Source organism: Macrobrachium nipponense, chromosome 22 (assembly GCF_015104395.2).
Source record: "Macrobrachium nipponense isolate FS-2020 chromosome 22, ASM1510439v2, whole genome shotgun sequence".
Taxonomy (NCBI): Eukaryota; Metazoa; Arthropoda; class Malacostraca; order Decapoda; family Palaemonidae; genus Macrobrachium; species Macrobrachium nipponense.
Genome location: NC_087213.1, coordinates 38,228,420 through 38,252,396, shown reverse-complemented (window position 1 = coordinate 38,252,396; position 23,977 = coordinate 38,228,420). Strand labels below are relative to the sequence as shown.

At 36.7% G+C, this 23,977-nt stretch overlaps 1 protein-coding gene across 1 annotated transcript; it reads left to right on the top strand.

Moving 5' to 3' along the window:
* Positions 1-1,906: 1,906 nt before the first annotated feature.
* Positions 1,907-22,988, top strand: LOC135198379 (trypsin-1-like). The gene is made up of 6 exons (XM_064225928.1): positions 1,907-3,043; positions 8,258-8,447; positions 8,889-9,006; positions 12,598-12,739; positions 13,505-13,644; positions 22,128-22,988. Exons 1-6 carry the CDS (start codon positions 2,767-2,769, stop codon positions 22,296-22,298), a joined length of 1,038 nt encoding a protein of 345 aa, XP_064081998.1. The 5' UTR covers positions 1,907-2,766; the 3' UTR covers positions 22,299-22,988.
* Positions 22,989-23,977: the final 989 nt, after the last annotated feature.

Here is a 23,977-nt window from a genome sequence, read left to right as displayed (position 1 = left end):
TTCTGGACTGCTGAAGGCCAATGACTTTTTTATATATTATTTCATTATTAATTACAGGCGTACCATCAATCTTAATCAACTGCTTGTTAGAAGTCCTAGTTTTTACATTCATATTTAGGGGGCCATGGAAACTAGCTGGCCATCCTGCTTCAAAATCCTTCAATTATTGTTTCCAATCTCGAGTGAGCTATCTAAATTCGCGTTGCTCGAAGATATCAAGCCATTAGCAAAGTTGACCAAACCTATGTTATTATAGTGAATCAGTTGGTGTACTAGGCAGCCAAGGATACATCAAGCACCTCTGTCGTTTCTGATGATACTGACATCTGTGTTCTTTTCCTGCACTTCTACTGCAAAGAAAAACTCACCTGTGAGGTGATTATGCAGACTCCATGGCTAGCTGAAGAACTGTAGATATAAAAGCTACAGCAACCAAGCACAGTAATATTGCAGATATTCTTCCTGAAGTGCATGCATTAAGTGATTGCAATACTACCTCGTTCCTCTATGGCACAGAAGAAGCAACAGCTTTGAAAGTACATAATAACAATAAGCTATTGGGTAAGCAAGATGTTTCTATGGAAGATCTTGTCGCTCAAGCAACACTGTTCATGGCAACATGTCAGGGCTCCAAATAATGCAAAAACGTATTAGAGACACACCAGAAGTTTTCATGCAACATGTCCACAGAGTCCATTATCAGACACTAGTGTGGAAGTTGTCACTCATCACTCATCCTGAAGCTGCTGATCTAGTGAAGTATGGATGGAGCTCTTCCCAGTCATATTACCAGAGAATATATCACCCGTTCCAATTGAAATTCTCCTAATGACCAAGAGTGCTTGTTCCTCGATGCGTGTATGTTCTACCAGTAGATGTAGTTGTGTAGGTGTTCAAATGCCATGTTCAGTGTTCTGTGGTTGCCATGCTGGAGCAGACTGTAATAATGTTAATGATTGGAGCATAATATCACAGGACGATGAACTTATGATTGATGATGATTAACATAACATTTGAAGGACTCTACCCATTTACTATGTTGTGGGTTTATGTTACTGTTTTTTTCCCACACATCACCATTTTGGATTAATATAAACCATCGTTGATGTAGATGCTCTTACTTAGTGAGCAGCAAAACATAGGTATAGACACCAAGATCATCTTTTTGTCTGCATTATTGAAAGAGATGTGACATTTAGTGTTTACGACATGCCTCGTTGTGGCCATTTTTTGGCCCCTAATTATTTTTCCCCAAGAGTGCTAGAGTGACACCCGGTTAATTCCTGTTGAGAATATGTCAGAGCACCAGAATCAACAATAAAACCTTCTCTATACCACAAAACTGGGTTTAAACCCATTTCCTCTAGACTGTATGTATGTATGTGAGTGTGTGTATGTATAGTAGGCTCAGCATCAGTATCCATATGAGTGAGTATATAACCATATCTGAGCACTTGAGTACGGAAGACTCATGGACCCACCTCTGATAAGATTTTTCATTTCCCTTATAAAACAGTCCCTTGAATGGAAACTGCCCAGACTCCACAAAACCTTATTCATGTCCATACTGGACTGTACAGTGAAGTGTTGCTCATGTGTTTCATGAATTTAAAAAAAATAATTTCTAACCCTTTGAAAACACCGGAAAAATTACATAATGTCATTTTCAAGTACTGAAAAAGCTAGCGTACTGATCTTGACACAGTTCTTATCGAACAATAAATGCCCAGGCAGAGAATTACAATCTATTGCTGTAGAAATTTCAGGAGAATATTTGATATCATCTCACAGTTGAGTAGAACAACGTCTTGTTCAAATAAATGAAGATTTCCCTGCATGTTGTTCTAGGGTTTGCTTTTTTGTTTTGTTTGCTTCCGTGTTTTTGCATGTGTTTCGGTGGTGGGGTTTCTGCTCAGAATACTGGTAGAACTTACCAGCTCGCAGGTCGTCATCCCAGCCGGTCATTCAGGAAAAGTGTCTTTTCCATAGGGTAGGTATTACGGAAACAGGGAGCGTGTGACTTACAACTAATGACTAGGTAGAGTTGTTCTTCAAAATGATGGCTGATCATTTCTATTTTCATCAGTAAATGGTCAATGACAGTCATTTTTTATGTCCTCTAAGAATAAAGTACTATTTATGAGTCCTTTACTGATCTGATCTTCCAGAGACCGTTCATTCACATAGGATCAGAAAATATTTCATTGTTCACAAGACCCACGGAATCTGTAATTTATAAGTTAAAAAATCTCTTGAAGGTTTCAAAGTGTTAGAATTTGCAAAATGTTCTAAGATTTTTTTTAACATAGTCCACAATGCAAGTTGGTAAAATACACAGGGAACTAACTGCTCAATAGAGGATAAGGCACTAACAAATCCCTTTATGTTAGAGTTCTTTATTCTAGGGAGAGTAATTTCTGTTGCTGGTCACTCGGGGTAACTGGCCTTCACATAGACTACTGTGTGCAGCAACCTCTCAATTAGTTTCGAAAGGGCACTGAAGATGGAAAATTCTGTTGCATTTGTTTCCTTGATAATAATTAGATTCCAATTCCGAAAATCTCTCCGCATATTTTAGTAAAATTTCCAGTCTCTTTTATCTCACCTGTTCTGTGATTCTCCTTTATATATTTTCTACAAGTTTTGAATTAATTCTTACTTCTGTGAACAGCATCGTTGGCAAAACCTGAGTCAGCTACTGAGTCCTACAATTCTTTCGTTAAAACTTCAGCAGAAGATACAACTACCAAAGAAGACACATCAACAATGAAAACAACATCTACTGAAGAAGCTGCACCTTCAGTGGAAATAACAACCATAACCACAGCTACAACTACAATGGAAATGGCAACCAAAACAGAAGTTTCAACTGCGGTTGAAATGCCAACTATGATAGCAGCGACAACTGCAGCGGAGACCACAACTGCAACAGAAACCGATGTTTCATCCTCAATGGGGACATCAGAGAATCAATCTTCAACTTTGATGGGCTCGAGCACGTTTCCTGCTAACACGACTCTACTTGTCACCAGATTATACTGTGGTAAGGGAATATCTTGCTTATTTTCAGATTGATGGGATAGCAATGGGAACCCCATTGAAACCGTTTTTGCTAATAATTTCATGAGTCATCTACAGAAGCAATTGATGAACAATTGCACTCTGGCTTACCACCGTTTTACAATCGGTATGTAGATAATAGTTTTCTCCTGTGCAGAAACAGGGAACAGGCCTAGGTGTTCTGGGAAGTTCTAACTTGGCCCACCCAATATAAGATTTACAATAGAGTATGAGAATGATAAAACTTCCCTTCCTGGATACCATGGTATCACGTGATGCTATTAGCATTCATCAGGGGTGTCATTTCAGATTTTTGTTGTGGGGGGGGGGGGGGCGGCAAAGACGGTTTGGCGAGCAAAGCGAACCTAATCAGCTGGGGTTTTATTGATTTTGAGTTATTTATGTGTTTTTTTGAAGCCACATGAGCAAGGTATTTCAGCAAAAATTATATACTCCCACTATTGTTTGTTTATCTCATCATCACTGGTAGCTAGTAGACAGACAAGGATCAAGAATCGTAATATATCCGAGAATTTTCTTATATATATTATTGCATATTTAAAAGAAAACATGCTGTTACTTCTTGGGGCTTGGGGTGGGGGTGGGGGTGGGGGTGGGACAACTTGCGTCTTGGAGGGGACAGGTTTGCCCCCCAGCCTCCCTCAGCCCCAAATGACGCCCCTGGCTTTCATACCTCCATCTTAAGAAAAAGACCTTTACCAACTTAGGTCAGAGTTTTATAGCTTCTTTAGTTTTAATTTTTAGTTAAACTCCTTAAATACGCTCCTCCACAGGGCTTTCTCCCTAATCTCGAACTGGTCTGACTTTTACAAGGAAATTTAATTGTATATAATTATTTCTATAAGAATTATTTTCCTCCCAGATTGTTTTATAAACAGGTAAATAAGTCTCTCAATAATAAAACCATGCCAAAAATTAAGTCTCCAACAATCACAAAAAATGCCCTTTTATTCCTTTTTTACCGGAATCAATTCATTAATACTACATACAGTATTGTCCTGCCATATAAAGTACCTCTGACCCACTAATCCTCTTACCATAGATTCCGTTTTTAAAAGAAAGGATAGATTGGACCCTGTGATGACATTGGGCGCGGTGTAAGTCAAGGGAAATATATCGTTGGAGGTTACTGAAAGTTTGCATTGGAATTCTCTGATATTCAAGAGCATGCGAAAAAGGGCAAAATAAATATTGAATATAATTGTTCTAAAATTCTGTCGGGGGCTTTTAATCTTCAGCAGCTGGAGATCCTCAAGTCTGTATAAAATAGGAGTTCTCGAAGTTAAGCAATCAAACAGCCTCCAGCCCTCATTTCTCCTTTCTTAGCATGAGGTTACCCAGGATTTCAATGTTTATACGTGTCATTCATATTATTTCCATCCGTTTGAAGGTAAATAACTTTCTCATTGCATTTTAAACTGAACATTATTACATGCTTTTTATTGAACTTAACTTCTGTGTCTGTTTTGAGTCAAAAGTTGTAACTCAGTTTCCGACCTGTTCCCTTTGTCTGATGGACTAGAAATTTTGCATGGTTACTCAAGCCCAGTGACAATAGAATCTTACATGATCAGTAGGTCAGCAGTAACCATATGTGACCCTAAAGTGACCTCTTCCAGTATCTCAGGATTTGTATGAAAATCTTTGGATTTTTCATACGTTCATTGACCTAGTAGAATCAGTTAATAACTATACGGATTTTTCAAACCTTTGACTCGACAGCATATCACGTTCAAATTTTATTAGCTACAATCATGAATCGGCCACAATTTCTGTCAAAACTAAAAAGTGTAAAATAGAACAGTATAAGCATTTTTTTATCACGCTTTTAATAAAATGCACTAAAAAATAAAAGCTTAATTTTGAGACAAACAAGGCTTTTCTTGCAATTAATTATATTTACAAAAATAAAAGCTCGGTCTCCAAACATGGAAGGAAATGCTACAAAAAGGAAAAAGATATATATCTTTCATTGTAGTATTTCCTGCCATGTATGGTGGCCGCGTTTTTATTTTTGTAGACATGATTGTAAGAAAATCCTGGTGTCTCAAAAATGTATTTCTTATTTTTTATTACATTTTAATAAAAGCGTGTTTAAAAAATAATAGTTTTTAGCGTAATAATTTTCAGTCCGAATTTTGTATGATCTTTTAAGAAACAGTATACTTATATTTTTTACAGCTTTGATAATGGCCAACAAAATGAAACTTTTTTTTAATCATCACAGTTGCAAGCTGACTTTCCCGTGTTAGTTTTTGATGCTGATTACGTATGTGAAGTCCGTTTTTCTGTATGAGGTCACATGTTACTGATACTTGTTGTTTTTACGTACATGGTATGCAAAGCATACTCGTATAAGGTATATTGAATACAAGATATGTCACTTACATGGCTTTTTATTGTACAAAATCAAAACTATTATGTACAAAATAAAGTTAGAATGTGCTCTAATAAAATACAACTTAAAGTTTTTAAGCTTTGTACTTTCTTTGGTGTGTTTTGTCAGGTTCATCTCTGTATAACATCCAGCAGTAGTCAGCTAACATCCCTGCATTCCAAAATCCTTGATATCGTTGTTCCGTTGATGTAATATATATATGAAATCGTTCCCATCGCTCATCAGACACTGCTCCAAGGTTCTCTGCAAAACATTCCAGGTGTGAATCAAGGAAATGGACTTTCAGTGACATCCGACAGCCCATTGCAGCATAGGAGTCTAGGAAGACATTTCACTCCATTTCTAATCTCTAGAGATCTCTTGTTGCCTAGAAAATTTTCACACAGCCATTTGAAAGATTCCCAAGCTTTAAGCTCAGTGTCATCCAGTGTTGTGAGAAAGTTGTTGTCCTTCAAGAGTTCTTTTTTCTTGGACCTACGAATACGTTCCTTCAGTTTTTCCTCAGTGATTTTTGGAAACTTAGCCTCCACATATTCAAAACCTTCTGAGCTTTTCCTGGCAAGTGTCTTCACGTATTGTTTCATGAGCCCAAGCTTTATGTGAAGAGGGCGAAGAAGAACATTTTCTGGACTTACAAGTGGCTTACTCTGGACATTAGAAACTCCTGGTTCATATGATTTTCGCAGGGGCCACTCTGATTGTACATAGTGCTTGGCAGTTGCACGACTGTCCCATAGGCATAAAAAGCAACGATATTTCGTGAATCCTGATTGCATTCCCATCAACATTCCAATCACCTTCAAGTCTCAACATATTTTCCACCTGTAGTTTGTGTACTTTACGGTATTGAGGAGTACCTCCATGTTCTCGTAACAAATCTTCACGTGTACTGAATGTCCTATGGGAATGGATGGTTTCTTATTGCCGTTGTGTAGTAGTACTGCCTTGAGACTTCTCTTAGATGAATCAATGAATAAGCACCATTCAGATGGAATATGTTCTTGAAACAAACAGCGAAACAACTCTTCAATGTTATTGCTGAAACAAAGCGGTCCATCAACAGAGAAGTAAGAAGTCAAATTCCTATTTCTCTTTCTGAAATGAGTAACACAAACGTCTTTCTTAAGCAGACATTTTTCATGTAGACGAGATAGCAGTAGTTCAGCTTTATCCTTCGACAATGACAAGTCTCTAACCAAATTATTCAACTCTCCTTGAGAAAATTTCTGTGGTTCGTCTTCATTTTTAATCACGAAATCTACATCCACCTCGGTTTCTTCGCTAACAAGAGTATTTTCGTCAAGGAAAACATCTCGTCAGGCATTTGAGGGCCATTCTCTGGTGGTACTGGAATAGGAAGGTCATCATCGTTGTGTGGTACTGGTCTTCCTGCTGATTCCGTGAAATGATCCTTTGGTTCTCTCCATATCATAGATACAGCAAACGGCATTGCTCTCTTCCTTTTATGAAGCCAATATCTTAGTCCTTTTGAACAAGCTGAGCAGATGATATGCGGTGCCCAACTCTTATCTTGATCCCCAAGAGAACATCCAAAGTATAACTGGTAGGTCTTCTTGATTTCAGTTGTGATGTTATGTTGCTGACTTTTGGTAGTATATGAACCACAGACATAACAAAATATATCAGGGCTGTTCTTGCAGTGCCTTGACATTCTGAATAGAGTTTGATGATGATGATGATGATAATGGGACACCTGAAAGAAAATGTAAAGTTTTTGAAGGCACAAAAGATGATCAGTGAAGTATTTTGTGAAAAATACTTTACTCGTCCATCTAAATTCATAAAGAACACATAAAATTGCATAATGCACACAAGTGGTTATAAAATACCAATCAGAATTTACCTGTATAAGATGTTTACGTGTAGTGATGCTGCTGATCAATGTTACATTCCTCTCTTATCTCATCAGAAAAACTGTGCGTGATAGAAGGAAACCGATTACATTTTTGAAATTTGCGAACAAAATTACATTTTAAACACAACATAAAATCCCTGATGAAAATTGGCGGTTTTATGGGCCTGTTTATTTTCATATATATATATATATATATATATATATATATATATATATATATATATTATATCTATTCTATATATATATATAGATCTATAATATATAATAAATATATATATATATAATATATATATATATATCAGATATATATAGAGTATAGATATAGATATATATAAATATAGATATTATATATATATATATATAAATAATATATATATATATATATATATATATATATATATCTATATATATCTATATATATATATATATATCCTATATTATATATATATATATATATATATATATATATATATATATATATATATAATAATTATACTGAAGGATGGCTCACGTTTCAAGGCATTGCCTCATAATGAGACAATGCCTTGAAACGTGAGCAATTAAACTAGGAAAAGGCCCGGGATGTCTTCCACAAGTTCCTTATATCTATATCTGGGCTTTTCATTGCCACCACCCATCCTTCAGTATATATATACAAATATATATATATATATAGATATATATATATATATATATATATATATATATATATATGAAGATAAAAGGCTCCTAAACACACACACATACATATACATATGTATATATATATATATATATATATATATATATATATATATATATATATATATTATATTATATGTGTGTATGTATATGCTATTATATAAAAGTATATATAACCTTGTAAGTATGGATTTGCTTATTTGAGTGCTTTTGCTTCGCAGAATCCTGTGGTATTAGTGCAGCAACTGTCGAATCCCGAATAGTAGGTGGACAGGAAGCGAAAATAGGAGAATATCCCTGGATGGTTTTAGTGTTCATAACACTCAAGTCGGGGGGTCATGCAACCTGTGGGGGCTCCCTTCTCAAGAAGAAGTGGGTCCTGTCTGCGGCTCACTGCTTCCATGGCATAAAGTAAGTTCTTGGGATAATCAGTATTAAAAGAAAAGAAGTGAAATATCAGCAGATCATAAATTGGTTTGTAGTTAGAAAAAATATTAAATATAATGGATTGGTTTAGCGCAGCAACAATTATCTGTCACTGAAACTGAGTGCAAAAAAGTCTATTAATTCCGTTCGTTGTAAAAAAAAAAAAAAAAAAAAAAAAACATTACTCTTCTTGGGTTATAATCAAAGGAGAAATGTAAAATTTTATGCATGGCTGGAAAAATCGTTAACAGTAGTTAATTACAGTTAAGTGCGAAAGATACTGGCACATCAAGACAAATCTTATGAAATAAAAAAAGCATTAAATGAAGACTTCATCGGCAATATATCAACATATTTGGAAACAAATTGCAATTAGATAATTATCAAAGAATTATCTCTCTAACATGTAAATCTTTTCTCTTGCAGCTATGAGTCAGTTGCCTTGTTTTTGGGGGATCATAATATCTCTACCAATGATGAGCTTCCCACCACCGGATTCATTGCCGACAAAATTTGGATTCACCCTCAGTACGATTCACACTCGGTATGTATTGCTTACAATTTGGCTGACCATGAAGTTTTTTGTTTTTGTAAAGGAGACTTTAAGAATGGTTGAAGTGGAACTAGGGGATAATATTCTTGTAAATTAAAAAAAAACTGAATTGAGGTACTCAAAAAAAGTTATTCTTATATAAACTTAATGACTAGTAAACAAAGTGAAATGATCATGGTTAACCTCCCATTGCATTCCGATAAGAAAAGAACTCTTATTCATTCACTTTTGATATGGGTCCAAACCAATCTTTCTTGAACAAGAATTAGTGGGGTGAGAAATGAAGAAAAGTTACAAATTGAAAAAAACGATGAAAGTTATTGATTCGAACAGAGTGAATTGCCATAATTGTTTTCGCAAGCGACTTGGAGGGGCCATCTGCCTTTGTTGCGTCTTTTTGTAATCCTGAGATGCTCTGTGGTTGGGAGACTGTGCCTGCTGTAGCTCATCGTTGCACTATTGAGTGCCGGCAGGTGGTTCCTGTGATGATTTAGAGCAGGAGTTTTCAACCTTTTTTTTCACCACGTGCCCTTTCGGATATTTTTAATGTCAGTAATGTGCCCCCTCCACTTCGTATAAAGAGAGCAAAACAATGTCAGAAAAAAATACCATCGTGTATATTTGCACGTACACAAAGAATTCCATAAGAAATAAAGGAAATTTTTATACTAATTATTTACCTGTTTCTATGCAGTAAATTTTCAAGGTTAATGTACTAATGTACTGAGCTACAAAAGCAAAATACATTATTATTACATCAGCAGCAAAGGGAGTTAATGAGATTGCTGAGACTGTTTATTATCATCTAAACTAGTGAGCTGAGGAGCAGTTTTTGCTAAAGGACATCGAAGGCCGGCTTTCACATTCATTCGAGACCTTAGTTTTGATTTTATGACAAGTAAGCTGGAAAACCCAGTTTCACAATATGATATGGATATTTTACACCAGAACCTGACTAAAGACTTTTTCTCAAATAGATCACAAGCACTTGAGCCATTCATAAGTTTAATAAACTCTTCCTTAATAGCATCATTAAAAAAACCAACATCTGCATTCAAAGGGTCTCTAATTAGGTTTAAGTTTCCTTCAGACACATCATCAAAGTATCTGTCTTTTTCATTTTGCAGTGAGGATAGGTAATCCACTCTTATAAGCTTACCATCTGAACTACAGTAGAGGTGTCCTGCCTGTCAGCAAGTGGGCGGCCAGGTCCCTAACCCTGACAACCCGTGGCGATCGCGTACCCCGTGACAAACCCTTGGCATACCACCGGGGGTACGCATACCCCAGGTTGAAAACCCCTGACTTAGAGACTTCACTGATATTTAATTTTCTGTTATACTCTTCCCGATACTTTCATCAAAATCCATGCTAGCCTCATTGAATACGTATGTACACATTCATTGTCTTTTTCCAAGTGCATGCAGCTGGTAGATAAGTTGTCAAGAGAATGAGTATAAACTTTAAAAGTTGTACCGTTTTTGACATTCAGATAAAAATAATATAAATAGTTAGAGGTCTTGTGTCATTTTCTTTTTGTCCCAGCAGGTAAAGGGTCTCTTTCTCTCTCTTCCATATATCCTTCCCGTTCCTCTTGGAAATATTTTCTCTTTTAGCCATTCCTACGAAAGATAACTTCTCCAACCATCAGTTCAACTTCAACTAATAATAAGCTCATTGGGAATTACTCATGTCTCCCCTTTTTAAACTTTGTGATTCACTGACTGATTGATATGAAAGAACACTGACGTTCTAACAGGAAGGTCATCAGTACCGAAAATGAGTCAGATAAATGATCCTTCGATTAGTGAGAAGGCTAAAAACCATACCTATAAAACTGCCAATACATGAGAATAAACAAAATGGCATTATGGAGGCGCTCTAGAATGATAATAATGAAAGAAATGTTAGAATATGATGACAAATAACGATTCAACAATCCCATGTAATCCACTGGTATTAGAAACCACTTCTACAGAACTAAGGAACCTGCTGGCTCTCAAGTGCCAGGCTGATGAAGAGGCAGGCAGGACAGTCATTACAGCTGGCGAAGGTCAAAGTCTTCAAGTTGCGAGAATTGCTGTTTGGAGGCAACAGAGGGTAGCCAGTCTTACCGTATCTGCATTTGTGAGCCCCGTGTTGATTTACGTAATCTGTTTTTACAAGGCGACGTCTTCTATATGACTGTTCTTTTTTTCTGAGGCTTGTTTTGTTCCCTTCGCTGGACTACAGAGATTCGTTTGTAATTATTTCTAATATTTACTCTACTTTTCTTTTTCATAAAATGTTGTCAGTCTTTCATCCCGCCACTCTATGTGTTTTTATAGACAGTACAACAAATGTGCCTTTTCATATTTCTGGTGTGATATCTTGAGCACATGTCCTCTTATTCATCCTTTTCCTTATTTTCCCGATGACTCACAATTGATCTCATCTGTGCGTGTTTTTGCTTATCATTCAGTCCTCTGTTCATCGTCCATCATCATATTTAGCTCAGTTCTTTGGTTTCACTCGGCCTTAAACCGAATTTTGTGCTTCTGCCAACTCTGACTAACCTCACAAGAATATCTGATAAGAATTTCCTGAATTTATTTTGTTGATCTTTCTGGTTGCCATTCTGATTCTTTGGTTCTCTTGTTTAATATGAACATTGCACTTTTTTAAAAAGAAGAAAAAATTCAGATTTGCCTGGTAAATCCCACATGATTCTTAATCAGGTATCCAAGGTTTATAATGGCCTAATCTTTCCATGTTTGGAACATCGCTTTTATTATGCCTACAAAGACTACTTTCGTCATAGTTTTGGTGACCAAAAGACGTCCCAAAGTCTCTCCGGGTATCACGCAGCACCCACATCTAGTCATATCCGCCCTTTTGAAGTCAATGATTCCTATGGTGCACTTGAGTAGTGTCTTTCTCTCCCTGTAAAGTTTAAAGGAGTCTGTGGAATCATATCTACGCATCCGATATCTCTGGTAGATAGCCCTATGGCTTTCCCTCTTTAAGGGACCATCTTTACCATCTTCGGAGTTACACCTCAATCTCCGTTTCTCCTTTGTTTGTTTGTTTATTTTTCTCTATCTTATGGACGAAAAGGGCAATCGATTTACCGCAAAGGAAATAAACAAATTCTATATTTCACCATTATCCTTCAACGCTAAGCCACAGCAAAATTCCCACAGAAAATGAGGAACAAGGTTTTAAGTCATTTCGACAAATATCATTCTATTTGCATTTTTGGATCGCGCAATAGCAAATATTTATTGGGATTAAGAATTGATGTCTTTTGCAATTTTATTATTTCTACAAAATCAAATACACGCCTTTCTATTGAGAATGTGTCATTAGATTTTAGAGAACTGATGGAATACCACATCAAATATTTCTCATGTATAGTTGATTTCTATCTGTATTCTTGTTCAAAAAGTCCTTGTTAGGGTAATTATTTTTATCATTCTTTCGTTCGGTGCAATAAATGCCTACCTAATCACTGCTAAGGCTTTTGTTCATGAGCCAGAACAGGTAAATGCCATTCATAAACTGATTATTCCCATTCCTGTCATCTAGTGCCTATGTTCACAGCAAAACAACGACATAGCTTTGCTAGAACTATCGGGCGAAGCAACATTCAGCGAAAGAATCGGGACTGTTTGTCTACCCATTGCCGAGGATGTGGTCCCTGGGAAGTTGGCCATAGTCACAGGATGGGGATACACTGAATACGGTAGGAAACATGTGATGTAGTATATCCATTACCTTAGTAGTAGACCACTTTTTCCAGATCAAGAAAATCCTATAGAAAGTGGCCAGTTGGCATAAACCCTCAGTTAATTTTCTTTTGTGTCAGGTCAAAAAACTTCCTGCTTTGATTTGGAATGGATGCAATAGGGACAAAAGTACTGGGTAGTGATACAGACTAAACCACAGTAACACTGGTCTGTCTTAAGAATCGGCAAATTTTATAATTAGATAATGTCATGAATCACAGTAATAAGTAGCTCCCAGCTCAAGATACTAAAATGGTTAGTTATAATAAACGTATTTTTTTCTCTATATACGTTCAAATGATGCCAATAATATATTATATATATATATATATATATATATATATATATATATATATATATATATATATATATACATATATATATATATATAATTATTGAGCAACACGGTAACACAGTTCAAGGAAATGAAATTTGGAAACGGAAATTAAATTCAGAAATAGAAGAAGAGGCTATATCTATTTCAGGGGTATATAGGTGGTGGCATTAATTTAGAAATACTTCAAAAGTTGCATGGAATACATCATTCGTGTGTTTTAGATCAAGTCAGTACAAGCTTCTGAGAACTGCCTTTTTTCGTATGAACTAGCGGCATTTCTTGAAGGAAATCAGACACTAAATTCTTTGCCTTTGTTTATGTAATATATAAACTTTAGAGCAAAGACCTCTGTCTTGAACTTATTTTCTGTTCTTTGTACATAAAGGAGGGTCATTAAGTGACGTACTACGAGAAGTGGAAGTCAGCCTGATAACTAATTCCCAATGCAAGAAGCTGTACAGTGGACTGACCACAATAACATCTAATATGCTGTGTGCCTACTCATCGGGCAAGGATGCTTGCCAGGTAAGTTATACACATCCTATAGTAATACATATTGAATGTTAATATACGTACATTGCATGCATACTTTTTAACCCTCGATAGGTTTCGCTATATTGCTACCCCATGAAAGGTGCGTGGAGGTCGAGTTCGACCCGAGGGTCTAGAAAAATTTGCCAAAAATCAGTAATTTCATTTTTGCTGTACATTTTAGCTTCTAAAATAAATTTTAACATTCTCAAATACTACTGAAAAGGTAAATAATACCCATCTACAAATTAAATATTTATTACAAATATTTATAAAAAATAATTATATACAAAAAATTATTTACGAAAATATTTACAAATAATACAAAATGAGCTATATACAGACAATAATTGAAGAAATCTTTCCTACAACTACAATTTACAATATGTGACTGCCAGAAAAGGTGTTGGACCCATAGAGGTCAAAATCTGAAAAGAGAAATAAAGGGTAAATTATTTTGGCTAAAAAAAGTAAAAATTTCACGATTTTTTTTGGCACCTAAATAAAATAGGAAGTGGCTAATTTTTTTTTTTTTATAGAATAAAGTCATATTATCCTAGAACCTAATTATGTAAAAATATTTGGACAAAGATGATATTAGCTGTTATATCAGGGGCCAAATCTAAAGGTAATTTTTTGACCTATTTTCACTATGAAAATTTCTTATAAAAATCTTTGTAACTGTTAGGAGATATGATATTTATGCATGAAATCTACCAGAATATCACAAATTCTATATAGAAGAAGAATATATAGCGGTATGAAAACTTACCATTCGGATCTGCCAACAAAATGGCCGCAGCCGATGCCTACTCTGACGGCCAGATCTACCACCTGAAATGGGGGAATGGAATTTACATGTGTTATTTAATTATCTAATTAAATCTATTATGGTGGCTTGCTGGATATTTGAACATTATTTTGCAGTATAAAAAAAATCTGACCCAAAAACTTACTCCAATGTAAAGGTCATTTGTTGACCTCCTCGTTTCACCAGGAAAATTTCTTATAAATATCGTTGTAAATATCATAAGATATGATATTTATGCATGAAAATCTACCAGAATGTCACAAATTCTATAGATAACAAGAATATATAGCGGTATGGCAACTTACCTTTCGGATATATACGTACAATAAGTGGCCCCCGACCACAACAAGTGCGACGGCCACATCTACCACCTGAAATGGAGGAATGGAATGTAAATTTCAAAATGTGTTATTTACTTATCTAATTATGCGTGGATTTGCATAAAAGTATTATAGTGGCTTGCTGGATGTTTGAACATTATTTTGCAGCCATAAAATAAAAATTTGACCCAAAAAACGTACTCCAATGTAAAGGTTATTTGTTGACCTCCTCGTTTCACCAGGAAAATTTCTTATAAACATCGTTGTAATTAGTATAAAATATGATATTTATGCATGAAAATCTACGAGAATATCATATATTCTATAGAAAACAAGCATATATAGCGATATGGTAATTTACCTTTCGGGTATGTCCGCAAAATGGCCCCCGACCACGCCAAGTGCGACGGCCAAATTTGCTACCTGAAGTGGAAGAAGGGTAAGTCAATTTCGAGGTGTTATTTAGTTATCTGATTATTCGTGGATTTGCATGAAACTTTTATGGTGGCTTGCTGAACGTTTGAACCTTATTTTGCAGCTATAAAAAATATCTGACCAAACAGAAATTTTTCGAAAAGGGAATAATTCCGAAAATTTGGAAATATCGAGAAAAATATAAAAAAAATTATTGCAATATTTGAGGTAAAAAATGGATGATATATATTTGGTAAAGATTAAAATTATAGTATTTATGCAAACAAGTAGTAAAAAAAAGTTTCATGATGCAACTTACCTACATAGAAGACATACACTTCGGACACAATACAATTTAATGCTGTAGGCAGACGAGCCTGTTGCATCGCAAACATGCTGTGTTTGTCTTGTGGTCTTGTCTAGATGGGCAGTTTTGGCAGCGAACACGCTTGGGAAGCTTGACGTGGCCAATGGTAGGAAGAGGTCTGTGCTCCAGCTCAGCCAGCCTAAACACATCCGCCATCATGATATGCAGGGTCATTGACAAGTTGGTCAACGTATAATACCGATGACTTACTAGGGGAGCACAAAATTCAATGGCGAGCTCCTTGAGGAACCTTCGCCTTGTCATACTCTGTGCTGATGGCAGGGACGAATAGAGAATATAAGAATTTACCATAATTATATTCAGTATCCCGTAGAAAAGATAAAGTGGCCAGCGACGGGTCTTACGAACACAATTTGAAGTAGAACACATCTGATCGAATGTGTCTACACCCCCTTTCGTGGCATTATAGAACATCTGAATGTCCGTCTTTCAGACGGATTATGATGCAGGGAACTCAACAGCATCACCTTCTTAGTCCTGCTGACTTGCTGACACTGGAGAGTCAAATTGTGTTCGTGAATGAACACGGCCACTGAGTCCTTGACGGGAAGCACACTCTCAGAAAGTTCCTTAAGGATATAATGTTTTAGCTGAATGGTGCCACACAAATACATGCCATCGTCAGCGAGTGATAAGGCGAGAGGTAAGGCCGTAAAGAAGTTATCAGTCGTCACTGTGCGACCCCTTTGGTGAAAAGGCCGCACAAGCTCCGTCGTGAAAACTTCTCCCAACGTTTGTCCTCTCGGCACCCTCACTGCGTCCTTCCCCAAGTAAGCAATCGCATTACACATGTAATGCGTTTTGGCATCACACGGCAACACAAACTTGATGCCGTACCTATAGGAAGAGAGAATAGAATTATTATCTAAAAAAGTAAAATCATAAAAATATAAAATACAAAGTAAATACAATAAGTAAGATAATAAGTAATAATAATAATAAAATAATAATTAATAATAATAAAATAATAATAATTAATATAATAATAATAAAATATAATAATAATAATGAAATAATATAATAATAATAATAATAATAATAATAATAATAATAAAATAATATAATATTGATTGTAATAATAATTTTGCAATAATAATAATATAATCCTGTAACTACAGGCCTTTCACCTGCCTACCAATAATGTGAAAGTTACAAAAAAACAGAAAGGCTGCAGAAGGAAGTGTAGGGGCACAAAAGACCAGCTCCTGATAGACAAAATGGTAATGAAGAACAGTATGAGAAGGAAAACCAACCTAAGCATGGCATGGATTGACTATAAGAAAGCCTTTGACATGATACCACACACCTGGCTAATAGAATGCCTGAAAATATATGGGGCAGAGGAAAACACCATCAGCTTCCTTAAAAATACAATGCCAACTGGAATACAATACTTACAAGCTCTGGAATAAGACTAGCAGAGGTTAATATCAGGAGAGGGATTTTCCAGGGCCACTCACTGTCCCCCACTACCCTTCGTAGTAGCCATGATTCCCATGACAAAAGTACTGCAGAAGATGGATGCTGGGTACCAACTCAAAAAAAAAGAGGCAACAGAATTAACCTTCTGAAGTATGGTAAGAGCATCAGGGAAATAGATACCCTAATCCAGACTGTAAGGATTGTATCTAGGGGCATCAGGATGGAGTTTGGAAAAGTAACAAGGGCTGAAGGGATAGAGCTACCAGATGGGAGCAACATCAAACACATAGATGAGATGGGATACAAATACCTAGGAATAATGGAAGGAGGGTATATAAAACACCAAGAGATGAAGGACATGATCAGGAAAAGAATATATGCAGAGACTCAAGGCGATACTCAAGTCAAAACTCAATGCTGGAAATAGGATAAAAGCCATAAACACATGGGCAGTGCCAATAATCAGATACAGCGCAAGAATAGTGGGATGGACGAAGGCAGAACTCCGCAGCATAGACCAGAAAACTAGGAAACATATGACAATACACAAAGCACTACACCCAAGAGCAAATACGGACAGACTATACATAACACAAAAGGAAGGAGGGAGATGACTACTAAGTATAGAGGACTGCGTCAACATTGAGAACAGAGCACTGGGGCAATATCTGAAAACCAGTAAAGACGAGTGGCCCACTGATAGAAGTAGACGAAGACCCAGAAATATACAGAGACAGGAGAATGACAAACAGAACAGAGGATTGGCACAACAAACCAATGCACGGACAATACATAAGACAGCCTAAAGAACTAGCCAGTGATGACACATGGCAATGGCTATAGAGGGGAGAGGTCAAGAGGGAAACTGAAGGAATGATAACAGCTGCACAAGGTCAGGCCCTAAGAACCAGATATGTTCAAAGAACACTAGATGGAAATAACATCTACCCATATGTAGGAAGTGCAATACGAAAAATGACCATAAACCACATAGCAAGCAAATGTCTGGCACTTGCACAGAACCAGTACAAAAAGGCATGATTCAGAGACAAAAGCCCTCCACTGGAGCCTGTGCAAGAAACACCAGCTACCTTGCAGTAATAAGTGGTGTGAGCACCAACCTGAAGGAGTGATAGAAAACGATCAGGCAAAGATCCTCTGGAACTATGATATCAGACCAGATAGGGTGATATGTGCAAATAGACCAGACATGACGTTGATTGACAAAATCAAGAAGAAAGTATCACTCATTGATGTCGCAATACCATGGGACACCAGAGTTGAAGAGAAAGAAAGGGAAAAAATGGATAAGTATCAAGACCTGAAAATAGAAAAAAAGAAGGATATGAGATATGCCAGTGGAAATTGTACCCAAAATCATAGGAGCACTAGGCACGATCCCAAGATCCCTGAAAAGGAATCTAGAAAAACTAGAGGCTGAAGTAGCTCCAGGACTCATGCAGAACAGTGTGATCTTAGAAACGGTGCACAAAATAAGAAAAGTGATGGACTCCTAAGGAGGCAGGATGCAACCCGGAACCCAACACTATAAATACCACCCAGTCGAATTGGAGGACTGTGATGTACAAAAAAAGAGAAAAGAATAACAATATATATATGTATATACATATATAGATATATATTATATATATATATATATATATATATATGTGTGTATTTATATATATAATATATTTATAATCTATATATATTAATATATAATTATATTATAGATATATATATATATATAGAGAGAGAGAGAGAGAGAGAGAGAGAGAGAGAGATAGACAGACAGACAGACAGACAGAGAGATACAGATAATATATTTTATATTTTATAAACACATAAAATATCATATTTCAATTCTTATTCCTATAAGAACATATTATATAATAATCAAAGAAACAATTTTGAATAAATAAAAAAGCAATTACATGAAAAAAAATGTAAATCTGTGAACATACTTGGCTGGCTTGCTGGGAATATATATCCTGAAGGGTCAGCGACCCCTAAATGGTACAAGCTGCTTGTCCATAGTGAGATGAGGCCCGGGAGAGTAATTTTGTCTGCAATTAGCCACCACATGATAAAAATCTTTGCGAATGGGAGCAAGGCGATCTGTCCTTGCTTGCTCTGCTCTGGTGGCTGAATCGTCAAAATGAATCACTCTTGTTAGCACGGCATAATGACGCTCGCTCATTGTACAACGGTACAAAGGATTGCCCTCCGGAAGATCCCACATGTCACTCGTTGTGGTGTGATTGTCTGATCTTACAGCCAACATTATCAGGATCCCAATGAATGCCTTCAGTTCCCTCAGGTCCATGTCCCTGAGGGGAACATTGCCCTTTGATAATAAATATTCCTCAAAAGGGTAAGTCGATCATTGGAACGCAAGACAATCTCCGCCAGTATATGATCAGACAAAAAGAGAGAGAAAATGTCGCTCACTCTTACCACCCCAGTGGTGGCATCGGTGGGACTCCCAGGTTCAATCCTCAGCATAAACAAATGTGGGAAGGAGGCATTGGGATCTCTCTGCCACCTGGTCCCATCATGAGCCTGAACAATTTCAGGTCCTATACGTTGGATAGGAGCTCCACGGGCTGGCTGAAGGTCACCCCTCCTCCTCTTCCTACTCCTAAGCTCTACTGGGGAGAGTGCGTCCTCATCCCGAGAGGTTGAGGGACCAGGTGTAGGTGTGGTGGTTGTGTTGTTATTGTTGTTGTAGTAACAACAATTGGAACAGTCCCACTAATCCCTGATGCCTCCTCCCCATCAGCGTCATCCTCATCTCCCAGGAAGAGGTCAATAGGATTAGCCTGGCCTTCCCTCTCCTCCTCTTCCAACTCAGCAGCCTGTCCCTGACTCGGGTCATCTACGTCCTTCTCAACAAAGATGGCGGCTGATTCCTCTTCTTCGCCTTCAGACTGGACCTCCAGGTGGTCCTCAACATCACTCTCAAATTGAAAGAGAAGTGCATTGATAGCATTGTCACCCAGAGGTCTCTGTCTCTTCGAAGCCATAACTGAAAAAAAAGCAAAACATTAGAAATGAGCACTTGAACGGAATCAGCCCATATGGCAACAAAGGCATCTCAGCCAATGCCCAGGCAAGTATGTGATAAACACACCATCCTCCCACATATTCCAATGATCAAACAAAACTATACTAATTAGTTATATAATAAACACTGTCCTACATGAATTTAGTTATTATAACTGTTTTTTTTTGCAAAAAAAAAAAAAAAAAAAAACACAAAATTACTACTCGAACGGAATCAGAAGCCATAACTGAAAAAAAGCAAAACATTAGAAATGAGCACTTGAACGGAATCGGTCCATATGGCAATAAGGGCATCTCATCCAATGCCCCGGGCAAGCACGTGATAAACACACCATCCTCCCACATATCCCAATAATCAAACAAAACTATACTAATTAGTTATATAATAAACACTGTCCTACATCAATTTAGTTATTATAACTGTTTTTTGCAAAAAACAAAATGTGGCACTCGAACGGGATAATCGGCCCATATGGCAACAAGGGCATCTCAGCCAATGCCCCGGGCATGCACCATCCTACAACATATTCCAATAATAAAACAAAACTATACTAGCATGAACACTGTTCAATATGCAACGTTTACCTAATTAGCTATTATGCACACTGTCCTACATGAATTGAGTACGTAATAACTTTGCTATTTGCAAAAAGAACACAGAATTTGGCTCTCGAAGGGGAATGGACCATGTGTCCATATACGGCATGTCACCCATGAACATTCTCCGACATATTCCAACATTACAAAACACTATTAGAATGAATGCTGCTCAATATGCGAGGTTTACCTAAAAACTTTGCTTTTTGCACAAAAACCAGAAAGTGGACCATATAGCGATATATGGCATCTCAGCTACTCCGAAGGTCACGCATGGTGTAGGTTGCTGCCTCAGAGGCAAAGACAGGTCACGTCTTATGTCTGTGCATGAGTAGAAGTAAGGTATGCTTCTAAATCTAGATTTAGTTAGTTTCATGGGTGTGACTATGACGAATATGACGAATGCATCTGTTCCAGTACATGAACTTGTTACTGTTCCCCTACATAATGGGAGAATAAGGTTAGTGGGTGCTTAGAAGCAGCTCCGATTTAGAATAATTATGTTTGGATTGTTTTTAGTGTGTGCAAATAGTGCTGTAATGGATAAGCATACTTTCGAGAATAACTTTGTCTTTTTGTATCTTAAACCTTTATTTCAGAGATGTCCGTTTTCATATGACTTTTTGATTTGTCATTTTGGTTTATTTGCAATTTATTTATGTGGGATTTCTTTTTTTTCCTTTTCTCTCCAGGCGGATCTGGTAGATTCTCTGGTATTCTTCATGGGAACTTATCTGGAAATTTTATGGTGTGGGAAAACATTATGACTTTTGATTACCTATTTTATGAGTGATGTCTAGTTATTGTAGAGAAATGTGTGTGGATGGGTTTTGTCCCCCCAGGGATCTTTGGGTTTCCTGTTTGAATTATAATGATAGTGGTGCAGTGTTTGGAGTTTTCATTGGGTTGTGTTTAGAAACTAAAGTTTCAGATTTTTTTCTTATTCAGGTCTTTTAGAATTTGATTTATTTATTTGATTTTGTTTCTTACTAATATATACTGTATTTCTTTATGATTTGAGACTCTAATTTAATTACCTTAGGCAAATGTGATATGTGAGTTGCACAGAGGTCGATGGTTAAGAGAGAGAGAGAGAGAGAGAGAGAGAGAGAGAGAGAGGAGAGAGAGAGAGGTCACTCAGTGCCTTATTGCTCTAAGGCCATGGCTACCAACATACCTCGAAGGGGTAAATTTTAAATACCTCGTCCTTCCTGAGGAGGGGTAACACATACATACATACATACATACATATATATATATATACTATATATATATATATATATATATATATATATATACTATATATATATATATATATTCTGGAGAACTAAAACTAAGAGCTCTTTTTACCAGAGTATACTGAATATTTGCATATGTAACGACTAATGGTTTTGAGAGATCGGGAAGGTATGTACCAGCGACCATTTAAGTGTAATTCCCCTTTTGTTATATTTTCCAGGGAGACAGCGGAGGCCCTTTGGTCACACAGCTGGAAGACCGTCGATGGGTTTTGGCAGGAATTGTCAGCTTTGGGTATAGATGTGCTTATCCAAACACCCCGGGTGTTTATACAAACGTGGTCAACTACGTGTCATGGATCACAGGAATGATTGCATCGACAGACTGTTAATAGTTGATTTCATCAGAAGGAAAACAATATTCATCACCCTGGAACAATAATTATTATCACACTGTAACAAGACCACAGCTGTGGAAGCACAAGAGATTCGTAAAGAATTGGTTTTGTATTTACTGTCATACTGGAAGTTCAATCGTCAACTGTCGACCGGCATCATTCCCTTTTGTTAAAATAACCTGCTATTCAATAGAACGTTTTGAAAAGATACTACGTGACAGTAAGGGTTTACAGTGATTGGTAAGGCGATGAGGGTAAAGCACCAGACGCCTATAACAAAAAAGAGAATTTTGTTGGCAGATTTATGCCTCACTTATTTGTATCAAAAGATTTATGTCTCGTCATATATGCCCCCTCCCCCCAAAAAAAGAAAAAGTTTATTTACACATCGAAGATTTCTCTTTCAATTTTTTAAATGATCAACTGCGAGAGTAATTTCATGTTTGTTTTTATTATGCACTTTTATCTAGCTTGCTTTTGTGCATGTTTGTTTGTGTTGGTCAAATCAAGTAACTCAAATTTTCGTCTGAACTTGAAATTTTGCCCGGTTACCCAATCTTGGTGACAATACAACCTTACGATCAGTAGGTCAGCAGTGACCTCTAGTGACCCTACAGTGACCTCTCCCAGTATCTCAGGATTTGAATGAAACTGTGGATTTTTCATATTTTTGACTCTGTAAATAACGCCTTTATTAGAATACACTAAAAAGTGGAAAATAAATTTTTTGAGAAACACCATGATTTTCTTACAATTAATCATGTCTACAAAAACAAAAGCGTGGCTTCTAAACACACAGACACACACACACACACACACACACACACACACACACACACACATATATATATATATATATATATATATATATATATATATATATATATATATATATATAGTTTCTCTCTGAATATTTAATATTTTGTGTGGCCTCCATCTGCCTGTACCACAGCCTGCATTCCTGAGGGGTATGATTTCAGCAAATCGCAAAAAAGCTGAGACCCAAACTCCATTTCCCTGAGCACTTTGGTCACCTCTCTTCGCAGGTCGTCGAGGCTTGGTATACCAACATCGTTCACTGCGTGCTTCAGCACGATCCTTGAAGATACTACCAATGTTTTCACACACATGAAGGTCAGGGGAGCTACCTGGAAATTCACTTGACGAGAAGAAATTGATACCACTGTTTCGAAGCAGCTCCTGAGCCTTGAAACATGGTGCCTTATGCAAAAATGTGACTTCTTCAACAGAATACATTTACAGGATCTTTGAGGAAAGGAAATACTCCACCAGTAAGCACAGTTTCTCTGAAGTATTCGCCATTCTATAACTGTCCTTTTTCTTTGATGATCCACATTAACCGTTTGGCTGTAAAACAGAGAAAAATTCCCAAACATTCAGGAAATTTCACAACTTGGCGATAGCGCAAGTCATCGCTGATATCATCCAACTTTGCAGCCCAAATGATGTCATTTTTATGATTTGGCTTCCTGACTGTGTAATGAAGAATTCATCTGATGCGGCAACATGGAGAAAATCAACTTCATCCCAATCTTTAAGAAATGTTGGGCTTGCTGATAACATGAAATGGCTTGATACCAGATTTTTTCAACTTATGATATACAGCACGATAACTTCTATCCCCTTTTTGTTTCTAGTTCAAGTGCCAATTT